Source organism: Carassius auratus, unplaced genomic scaffold (assembly GCF_003368295.1).
Source record: "Carassius auratus strain Wakin unplaced genomic scaffold, ASM336829v1 scaf_tig00215469, whole genome shotgun sequence".
NCBI classification, from domain to species: domain Eukaryota; kingdom Metazoa; phylum Chordata; class Actinopteri; order Cypriniformes; family Cyprinidae; genus Carassius; species Carassius auratus.
The window spans coordinates 49,068-61,270 of NW_020528101.1; the positions used below are offsets into that span (position 1 = coordinate 49,068).

At 36.1% G+C, this 12,203-nt stretch overlaps 1 protein-coding gene across 1 annotated transcript; it reads left to right on the forward strand.

Moving 5' to 3' along the window:
- The first annotated feature begins 3,953 nt into the window (after positions 1-3,953).
- LOC113094875 (neurogenic differentiation factor 2-like) lies at positions 3,954-10,331 on the forward strand. Its single transcript, XM_026260500.1, has 3 exons — positions 3,954-4,178; positions 5,261-6,434; positions 7,999-10,331. The coding sequence occupies exon 2, from the start codon at positions 5,271-5,273 to the stop codon at positions 6,366-6,368; it is 1,098 nt and encodes a 365-aa protein (XP_026116285.1). The 5' UTR covers positions 3,954-4,178; positions 5,261-5,270; the 3' UTR covers positions 6,369-6,434; positions 7,999-10,331.
- Positions 10,332-12,203: the final 1,872 nt, after the last annotated feature.

The following is a 12,203-nucleotide window of genomic DNA, read 5'->3' on the forward strand; positions in this document are numbered from 1 at the left end:
TGCTGCATAGCTATTGTATTTATAATACAATGCATCTAACATTTATAAGATATTTTACAGTATAAACCCAGTAATATTGTAACTGCTGGAGAGCGCTGAAGAGTTATGTGTGCAGATTGGAATTCAGGGTCAAAGAGATAAGGAAAACACGATTTGTTGTTCAAAAGCTTTAACTAAGAATTTATTAAGGAAAAGACCACACTTTGTTGTTTAAAAGTTTTAAAATTGTTACAAATAAAAGAAGGCAATGTTTGTTGTTAATGCTTTTTATTGGCAATGTGGATTATTGAGCAAAAAGGTGATTTGCGGGACAAGATGCAGAGGACAGCATCAGAGTATAGAGGAAGTAGAAAGAAGAGATAATGAGTGAGGCTATTTAAAAAAGACATTGAGGGCATGTCCAGTCTGGATGACCTCATTTGCTAAATCTAAACAAAAACAATAGGGTTTCAGTACTTCATGCTTGGACCCCTAATAATCATAAAATTATCATTAAAAAAGTGTTTCAGCACATTTTCAAAACAATTTTAACCTCTTATAATAACAATGTCAAATTCCTACAATTACAATAGGGTTTAAGCACATGCTTGGACCCATGAGCCTCCATGTAGTTCAAAATTATCACCACCAGGTGTCCGACTAGAAGCATATTTTTCAGGAAATTTGAGACCCAAATAAAAAGTCCAAGCCATTTCAGTGACAAAAAGTGTCCAAATAGTTATTAACTTAAAACCAATGTAAGAACAAAATGTATGCAACTTAAACTGCATACAGAGGAGTCATAAAATAAGCAGGTTAAAATCACAGCATATGCGGTATTTCTGACTGTAAACGGATATGTCAATCAACATCTGCGTACACAGCGCATTGCGTGAATCCTGCCGCAACCATCCTTTGCCAAATGATAAGCACACTACTATAGAGTTTGGGAACATGACGTCAGCAACGCAATGCATTCTGGGACTTTAGGACACGGACGCTGCTGTATGTATTGTATTGTATTGATAATAGACTTTTGTTTGCTCTCTGCAGCTAAAAAATAAGTTACAATGGTAAAACCTTGTTGTGTAATTAACTGCCATACTCGTACTCATGACGGGCATGGAAAAATAATTTGAATGGAGTGCGATTTTTCACCTTTCCCGCTGGAAAACCGCACCTTGATCTCCGGTCTCTGAGTTAACAAAGCGGCATCACATAGCTTGGTTAGCAGCAGTAAGAAGGAAAATAAGGATTGTCCCTTTGGTCTGATATATACACACGTATGTATGTGCATTTATATATATATATACCCATATATACAGAAATGTACGTTATATAAACAACTTTTTTTTGGATGTGATTAATAGATTTGACAGACTTACATTAAATGTTACCTATGCATGAACCACATCTCCTGCATTATCAGTGTTATGCATATTGCATACCACCTGTTACAGTAATAAACGGCAAAATTTATCAATTCTGTATCTCTTTATTTGTGCATCATAACGCTGAGGTTAATTTGTACAGCTTACAATAACGCATATTAAAAAGCGAAGGCAGTGTAACTCGCTCGCTGACGCGGAAAATGTGTAGGTTCTGCACCCATCCATTTGTAAATTGCAGGTGAGACTCGAGAGATTTATCATTTTTAAACTGATCAGAGGTGTACGCTCTGACACAAGGTAAGAAAACACATTGGGGAAGGTTACGAGTGGCAGCTCTTTAAGATCATCCGGCCACTCTTTGTGTTCGTGCAGATTGAGTTCGTTGATTGTCTTGATTTTTTTTTTCTAAATACCGCATCTTTGCTTCCTTGTTGAGTTTTTCTTTATATGTAATCTTACACTTGATCTGTATGTCATGTCACTTTCACTTTCACTTTTACTGATAAGCGTGTCCCAAAAAATGGCCGCGACTACCCAGAATGCAATGCGCAGTGACGTAGTTTCCCAAGCTCTATAACACGATTTTATTTTCTGTAGTGTTCATTACAAAACTGTGGGGGACAGATTATATTGTGAGCGTTCATCATTATAAAATATACATCTAGAGTGCAATAAAAGAAGAACAATTAATCAGTTTAAAAAGGCCATTACCTCTACAGTTGATTCATGTGAAATATCCACTCCTGTGCATCCTTTGCAGTATCATCAGACGATCGCTTGTCTCTTGTCGGTGGAAAGACTGTTAAGACGCGCAATGCGTGATATAGCCTAACAACAGATGGCGGTATTTTTTTTTTTTTTTTTTTCAGAAGACGCTCTGCTGCTGCTTCAATGCATTACGTGACTCCTCAGAACGCAAAAAAAAAATAATAATGTAAAGTTTGGTTGCGGTCCACCGCTACTTGATGGACATAGTTAGCTTCAGGATTTTTTTTTAGATAAATAGCTTCAGGAAAACCTATTGTGTATGAGGAGAAGTCGTCACGACACAGCGCCCCGCCCCCAGAGACCGCGTCTCCTCCCCTTTCCGCCATTTTGGGAGGATACCCGCCAGCACAGTAAATTGTTTACATTGGTAGTAGAGGAGGTTGTCGCACTATTCTAGAATGCCTGGAAAACACTGGTGTGTAAAAAACTGCTCCAGTGTCTCACACGATTGTCGTGGAAACCGTAGGAACCATTTGTTACCGTTTTTTCGTTTCCCTACATGGAAAAAGCATTTCATTTGAACTGAATGCCATCACTGTTTGATCCAGAGCTGCTGTAAGTTACAGCAGAAACAAACTTTGTTATTTTACTGTTATTATTATTATTATATTATTAATCTGCTTTGATACAATCTGGATTGTAAAAAGCACTATATATAATTGAAAGTGACTTGACTTGACAAAAGGTGAAGCAACTTATCTTTGCCAGTACTACGGTGTTTTCACAGTTTGGGGGCTTGTAGATGATCAAGTCGCGCACCCAGCCGCAGCAGAATGTCTCGTAACTTTCCAAGGATTTCAGGCTTTTGAATTCTAGCATAGTGTAATAACTGATGCCAAAAAACAAGTAATTAACTATTTCCATGTAAGTGCAAGGTGGTAAAGAGTCTAGGTCTTTGTTCCATTCAGCTGCAGGCAGTGGGTCGACGTTTTTAATACGACGTTTCTCTAAATACCTCTGTTTGGCATTGGTAGTAAGTTTCTACCTGTAAGGACCCTTTTCTTTTGCCGCATTCTTCTCCATTTCTTCTTAATTTCTATATTATATTTGTATTTATTTATATAATTTCTCTAATTTCTATCCGTATATCCGTTTCAATTTGTATCCGTCTCTGTATGGCTCTTACACTGTTGCCCCTGGCAACCGATAGCGTATCCTCCCAAAATGGTGGGCGGGCTCAATTCGTCACGTGACAGCAAGCTACCATGACGCATCTCCTCATTCTCAATATTGTTTTAAAAGTAGCGTCGCTACTGAAAAGAAATTGAACAATGTAGTTTAGCTTATATCGTCACACTTGTAGCCAGTTACTCCCCAACACTGATTTCTTTACAGGAAACAATTTCAATCACAAATTCAAATATTTAATTATGAGATTAGAACATGTCTCCAGATTATATTATATAAACAACACAACGCATAAAAGAAAGCAACAACGAAACATTTGGGGAATTTAATAGATGGTTTAAAATAGATTGCCATGTTCAATAATAATAATAATAATAATAATAATAATAATAATAATAATAACCGACAACGACACACACACACACACACATACACTGACATGGTTTGAAATTGTTCAGTTTACAAATAGTGTTTTCAAAGATTCAGATTTACCACATTCCCTCGCCCAATGTTTATCTGAGAATATCTGTGTGCACATGGGTGTAGTTTCTATTCAAGCATGTACACTCCATTGAGGTGCGTGTGCAGCGGCAGCGACAGATGGCGGTCTCCTCTTCCCTCGGGAAGGCAATCTCTACGAATGCGAGCGCGTGTCAATCACCCGCTCTCATGTGATGGCGCCTGCCAGTGACGTGCCCACCATATGGCCTGGCATCAGAGCAGGTAGGCTATGTAACGTTGCCTGCAAGGGATACCGCACCGATTCGCTGCAGTCCGGAAAAGGGATAAATCGTATCGGATCAAAAGACAATTGAGCTTCTCTTTTTCTTAATCTTTTTAGCGTAGTAGGGAACTATAGCGCGGAGATGGTGTAGATATACGCGCCCTCATCCATAGAGCACCACAAACTAGGTGAGTTTTTCGACCCTGATAGAATATGTTATCATATGTTATTATAAATAATTATTAGAATGTGTTATGTCAACTGGTACTGGTTCAATGTATTTGTTATGTAAATATCCAATTTAGATTTTTATCATCGATGTTTTTATTTTTATATATATAATTTTAGTCTATATCATACGTTATAATTAAAGAAAACGTGTCATGTTACATAATGAGAACGAAAAGATATATCAGAACAAATATATAAAAACGGCTACACATTTTATAGGCTAATTCTGTTTATTTAGACATATTTCACAAAACATTTAGGAGAGTGATTAGCAGATAGTGTTGTGTCGTATGTATATGTTGTGCAAGAGAGAAAAAACGTAAATATTTTAAAACATTTAAACAGGTAAATCTATTTAGTAGCCTCTGTTACATTTTCAAATACTTTTGCTGAGATGATTTACATTCAGCTACTAATAATGCAAGTTTTTTGGGGGTGGGGGGTGTATCAGTGAATAGTGTTAACGTCACTATTTTAACAGTATGTAGATATTACTACCAATAATACCATATTACAATAGTTTACATAGTATAGTCTACAAATTATTTCTAAACAAATTAGTGTTCATTAGATTGCGTTTTCAAAATAAAAACACTGGACCTCTCATATTACATTAACAATTAAATTGTGAGTGACAATGTAAAGTAAAATTATTTATAAATTATTATAATTATATAAATTATAATTATTATAAAATTTGTATTTATTTATTTTTATTTTATTTTTATTTTTTGCTTTATACTACTAGCCCATTTCAAGGATCCTGCATTCATAAAAAATAAATATTAGATCGATTGTACCTTACAGTTTTTCTTTCGTTTCGTTTTCCTTTTTATGTTTTCGCCATTTTAAAAGTTTTTTAAAAAGCGAAAGTACATTTTTATATATTTTTACATTTAAAACAATCATTATTTACTTCCCTAATGGGAGAGTGCATTACCTTTACATTTCGCCGATGTCATTATTAATATTTTAATCCACATGCTTTACACAATTTGAAAGGCAGAGTTTAATAGTAAAACGTGTTTCGATGTTTCAGTGCCGCTGCCATGTTGACTAGATTATTCAACGAACCTTCACTGCTCCCGGACATGCAGAAATTCGGGGGGTGGGTGGATGACAGCGGGAGCGAGGACTCCAAAATCAAGGACGAGGAGCAGGAGCGCTGTCACCTAGGCGACGAGGACTTGGAAGACGGCGATGTGAAAGACGGGAGCAGCCGGGCTCAGTCAGAAATTGCAGGGGAGGAGGACGATGATGAGGATGTTGGTGAAGATGATTGTGGAGATGACGGGGACGGAGACAGGCCAAAAAAACGTGGGCCAAAAAAACGCAAAATGACACCGGCTAGGTTAGAGCGCTCAAAAGTACGGCGACAAAAAGCAAACGCAAGAGAGCGCACACGCATGCACGATCTAAATTCAGCACTGGACAATCTACGCAAGGTCGTACCATGCTATTCAAAAACTCAGAAACTCTCCAAAATTGAAACACTAAGGTTGGCGAAGAACTACATTTGGGCGCTGTCAGAAATCCTGCGGAATGGAAAGAGACCGGACGTGGTTTCCTATGTACAGACACTGTGCAAAGGCCTCTCCCAACCCACGACCAATCTGGTGGCTGGGTGCCTCCAACTTAACTCAAGGAATTTTCTAATGGAACAATGTCAAGAGGGAGCGCGCTTTCACTTACCTAACCCCTCGTTCTCAATGCATGCATTTCCGTACCAGTGCTCCCGTCTGCAAAGCACACACTGTCAGTCCGGGTCCAATGCACATAGCCTCCGAAATCACTCTTTCTGTTCGGCCTATGAGGCTCTGTACACCGAAAGCACGTCCCCAGAATACAACAGTCCAGATTACGAGAGTCACCACAGCCCTCCGATGTGTGTAAGTGGTAACTTTGCTTTAAGACAACAGGATTCACTGTCACCAGACGCGGAAAGAGGTTATCAATATTCTATGCATTACACCAATCTGCAAGGCTCACGTTCCTCCGCTAGTCATGGTCTTGCTTACGGCCCAACAGGAACTCGCAGCGGCAGCGCTCACTCAGAGACTTCCACCCTTGCACCGTTTCATGATGTACATGTGCACCATGATCGTGCGCCTCCATACGATGAACTCGACGGCTTTTTCCACAATTAGGTGATTTTCCATGTTAATGAAAAAACCCGGCGTGGAAAAGGAAAATGCATTTCTACCTTCTAAACGGTAATTTAATTAATAAATAATAATAATAATATAATAATAATAATATAATATAATATAATATATATATATATATATATATATATATATATATATATATATATATTTGCATTACATGATTGGACAATTATCTTGATTTTTCAATAATTCCATAACGAACCTTAATGGGAAAATATAAAAGAATATAAAAAAAGTGAATAAATCCATCTAAAAACATTTTGCAAAGTGGGATTGCAATTTCTGATTGATTGTAATTTTTGAACCAAAACAAGTATCTAATGTAATAACTCAAGAAAAACATATGAAATGAACAAAACTGTTAAATTAACTCTGTTTCTTGATCAAATAAATAAAGATGCATACTGTTCCAGAATCATCTGGGACTGTCCTTTCCTATTGGAAATTGGTCAGGCATGCATTTTAAGAATTTACAAACTAATAAAAAAATATATATAAAAAACTTGTGAATAAATCCAGTAAATTTTCACAAATAATGAAAACGAAAACATTTATTTTATTGATGTTTTGATGAACAGTTTTAAGTTATTTTTGTATGTATTTTTGAAGTCGACAGCTGCAAATTTCACAATATCACAATCAGATAATTGTACAACCGACAGTGCTGGGATAAGATAAAATGCAAAACGGTTGGATGACGAATTAAAATAGAATGCATCATAATTTGTTGATATATATTAAAGATCACACACACACGAGAAAAAAAAAAATCTACAGAAGTTTGTGTGATAACATATACGGAGTTACATTATTTGGAGAGAGAGAGAGAGAGAGAGAGAGAGAGAGAGAACGAAAAATAAATAGACCTTCTTATCATTATGTGAGATCATTTAAAATTAAAGGGCAGCTGTCCTGCATTGGAAACGTCAAACAATTTATAATAACAGTAACAACTACGAATTCATTCGGGGGGAAAAAAATCAAGGCGTTATTGGTTGGGTTAAATGATTATGTATATGCATAATTATAACAATCTTCGATTTGTGTATTTTCTGTTCTGTATTTTCAGCCTCAGTGTTTTATTATGTATATACAGAAACTAAAATATCTTTAACATTTTGCATATACTAAAGCGTAAATTGCTTAAATAATTTTATGCTGACATATTTGCTACATCCATCATCCATTTGGTTAGCATAATTACAGGACTGATACGTCCTGATTTCAGTTAATTCTAGACTGCGGAAAATTATTATTATTTTATTATATAGTTCACATTATAGATAAATTAACTAATTCGTGAAATAATTGTACTTCGTGGCAGTTAGTACATTATCCCACGGTTGGAATTCATTATCATTTTAGCAATCACGAATATACCAATCAGTGCAATTTAAGTGGACAAATAAATTGTTTGAGTGGGGCAGCAGATATTGCCTTCGTTAAAGCACTGTGTAAATGGTATTGTTACAACAGGACTACTTTAATTCTAGGTTCCTTGAAAAACTAGAGCAATGGTTCTATGTATGTAAAATGTTACATATAAATTATCACACAACAAAACCGTTTTTGATTTTTTTTTTTTTTTTTTTTCCTATTTTTATTTTAGGTTCCTCCCGAAATCAGGTAGTACTGCTCATCACATAAACATTTGAGTTCAAAGAGCTTATTTCTTTTGTGATTAAGGCATTGATGTTTTAAGTCCAGAAGGTAAAAGCCAACAAGGAGACAAAAGGCGCTCCCTCCTTAAACTCGACCACAGCCGAGGTGATCTTAAGCGGCGTCCAGAGGCCACGGGCTGGCACGAAAGCTTGGGACTCAGGAGACATGCGCTTGCCAATTCGCTAAATGTCTTAGCGTCAGTGCGCAGGGCCAGCGGGGCAGCCCACCACAGCGATGCCAGCTGCGCCGTGTGCCAAGCCTGGCCAAAACTGCAATGCTGGGTGGAGACGGTGTTTCTTTCTTAATTCAGCAGCATCTGTTCATTACTTCATATTTTACAGGGAAGAATGGTTCAACTATATGCTGGCAACTGAAACGGCAAAGCCCAACTATCGACACTGCACCGTATAACAGTTGGAACAAACACGTAATACTATATACTAATTCATCTGATACATTTTAAATGAATAATAATGTAATGTAGCTAAAGATGTTGTGGAGAGAAACAATATTCTAGAATTAAAGCTATTCTTAAAATAAAATGGAAAACGAAATTGCATCACAGTGTCAAGTGATCAGCCAATGTACTAGCCTGTAAGAAATGAAGATAAATGTTTGAAATAGTTATTACAGGACAAAATATAAAGTATTATGTGAAAAACAGATTTCACTTACTTAATCTTTAGGTTTAAATAAAAGCAAACATATCTATATAAATCTATTATCAATAAAAATAAAATAATAAACTCATTAATTACAATAAGTATTACGTTTAAAAAATATAACACCTATAACAACATGCCACTCAAACTTCGACTGACTAAATATACCAAATTGTGATATTCAGATGAAATTACAAAATTCTAAAGTGCTGAGTTGAGATTTTGTTCCATCAGAGATCAAGAGAAAAAAAAAATGATAATGTGGGGAAAACACCTTGCCCCATCTTAACTATTAACAGCAAAACTTAAAAATATTTAAATAAAAAAATGCATCACTTAATGACTTAATAACATTAATTGCATCTGATTATTTATGATAGCAAATAATGTTGTTTTCTAATCTGGGATATTAATATATTTGGATTTCAGAACACCTAGTATCAAATTTACCCTCATGATATTTAATGAATTGAAGCTTTCTCTGAGACAGATTTGGGTACAGTGTGCAATGTACTTGGTGTACAACTTATGTAAAAACCTTTAACATTTATCTTTAAAACCAACCGTCAGACTCCACTTTTAAATCAAACGTGGGTGACATGCAGTAACTGTGTTCATTGTACCATTTTCTGCATACCAGCCACACCCCAGTAGTGCCTGTCATGGAGGCTGGCACAGATTGGCATAGCTTATCAAAATTCCACAGCATCTGTTCTCTATGGCAGGGTGGCACTGCAGAGAAAATGAGTGCAGAGAAGAGGATAAAAAAGATGTGAGATCTTTTCTTTTTTTCATACTTGGAATATACATTTATGTAAATCAATTTAAATGCATTTATTCACAGTAAAAAAGTGGTCTTTTTTTCTTTCTATCTCATACTGTCTATTAGAATGTGAGTGGTCAGTGTTGCAACACAAATATAGGTGATAGAAAAGTACAATGATCTCCCTTTTATAGTGCCATAGTGTGTTTTCCCTTTCATAATTGAGCGTTTACAGCATAGTGTTCAGTGTGTGTTTATATCTTGAGTACATATGAGTGCTTTGTGGTTGTTGCTTTTCTGCACAGATGGCATGTGGTTGGGGGAGGGTGGCGGGGGGAGTAGTGGGGTACGGGTTTTCTGATGATGCCATGCAATGGTCACATGGGCATCAGTAATTGGGTGCCATATTGCCTGGTTTGCAGGGCTCTGGGGTAGCCAGTCACCCAGCTGGACCTGTCAGATGGCATTGAATCCAGCTCACTACCCTTGTATCCCTTGTTCTCTGTCTCTCTGTCTTTCTCTCACTTTTAAATTTTTAAACAGACTGTCACTTTTCTTGCCTTACATTCATTTGAGCCTTTGGTACACCTGTCCTCATATTTTTCATCTTCATAGCAATTAATGTGTTAAGACGAAGAACAAAGAAAGGATCTATTGAAGAAACACTTCTCACTTAACTGTTATAAAGAATTGATTTTGATAACAATAATTTTAATCAGCCAAGAACTCAGAAGATCAAGACTTGTAACTTTTTTTCTTTGACAGTAAGATAACCCCACCACCCAATTTTTTATTAATTGCTTATTATTATGATTATGATTATTATTATAAATAATATTTTTTTTTTTTGATGGCACAAAATCTCAGAATACCTCTGATGAATGGCTACTTTTAAAATGTTTAATATATATATATATATATATATATATATATATATATATATATATAAAATCTGGCCTGACTTTAATTTATACAATTTTTGACAGAGCTTGAGGACATTTTGAGGAAATGTGTGATACCCCCTTAACTGTCACCATCCCACCTGTGGGACGCTTGGCACTCTTTTATTTTGTTGTCCCTTTTCTCTATCAAATATTTTAGTAATCATCATAAATTATAATCGTTTGAAAGCTTAGAAGCCCAATATTCATCCTGTGTAAACCATTTTGAAATTGGACATTGTGTTACCATGGAAATGGTACTTTAAAATATTTTGGCGTGTCCTCGGACAGTGTCAAGTGTCATATTACAAAATGCATTACTGTCTTTTACAATCAAAACTTTTTATAATCTTGACATAAAACATATCATTGGAAAAGTCTGGGTCTCTGGATTCCATATTTAGTGGTAGAAGTAATATTGGCAGAGAAATTTATAAATCGAGTTTTGAAAAGAGACCAAACTTTCTTCTGCATTCCTAAGTGTTGGATCCTAAGTTTGGATAGTGCACTTTAATGCCTATTTAAAAAATGGGGGGTGATAGTAAAATACTGAAAAGCTTTTTTTTTTTTTTTTGTTATTGTTCTCTCTGTTACATGGAAATTTATAAGTGCGTGTGTATAGTTTAAATCCAATAAAACAATTAAAACAATTCGACAATGTGTTGTAATTACTGTTGTTGTATTGTGTTATACAAATATATACATACATTTAGTCATTTTGTGGATGCTTTTATCCAAAGCGACTTACAATTGAGGGATACATAAAGCAATTCTTCTTAAAGGGGCGAATAGACACAGGATGTGCTTGTAATACCAAGTTTTAGGCATTGTTCAAATAAGTACAAGAGAATGAATAAATTAAGGGGAAGGTTTTTTTTTTTTTTCTCAAGTAGCTTCGAAAGAGATGAGTTGCTTGAAAATTGCCAGGGATTCAGCGTTCCATATAGGGGTTGGAATTTCATTCAACCAGCCAGGAATGTTCTAGAAAGTGATTTGAACCTCTCTGTGATGGTACCATGAGGTGTCTTCTGAAAGGGATGTAGATTCATCATAGTGAGTGGAAGTAGGTAGGTGCTGAGCCTATGGCTGTTCTATAAGAAAGCATAAAGTCCAGTTTTAGAAAATTGATTGATTTTTCTGATGTTGTGCAATGCAAATCTGCAAGATCAGGCAGTCTTTGCAATGTGGTCTTTGAAGGGTCAGCTGATCATCAAAGTTTACACCAAGATTTCTGACCAAAGTTGATAATTGATAATTGATAAAATGGGGTAATTGTGGAAGAACCTAGCTGGATGGTGAAATCATGCTGTAGAGTTGTAGTAGCAGGATAAAACAAAGAAGCTCAGTTTTTGCCAGGTTGAGTCGTGATATTCTTTCATGCATGCCGAGATGTCTGCCCGGCAGCCTGAGATCCGTGCAGCTACTGTTGGATCATTTGGTTGAAATGAAAGATAAAGCGGTTGTGTCATCAGCAAAGCAATGGTAGGTGAAACCATGTGCCTGTATGATGGGACCCAGTGATTTTGTTTATACAGAGAAGCGGAGGGGTCCAAGAACTGATCCCTGAGGAACCCCAGTGACCAGTTGATGTATTTTGGATACCTCCCTGCCCCAAACCACCATGAAAGGCCTGCCAGGTTAACATCCAGTGTGTTGTTCTATGAAAGAAACAATGATATCTGGTTAAAAACTACTCTTTTGAGGGTTTTCGCTGTGAAAGGAAGGAGAGAGAAAGGTCTGTAACTATCTGTAAATGAAGTGTTTGATGTAGGTTTTTTTGAGCAGT

Excerpts from the sequence above, each read along its gene's own strand:
- LOC113094875 (XM_026260500.1), top strand. The coding sequence starts at position 5,271 with ATGTTGACTAGATTATTCAACGAACCTTCACTGCTCCCGGACATGCAG.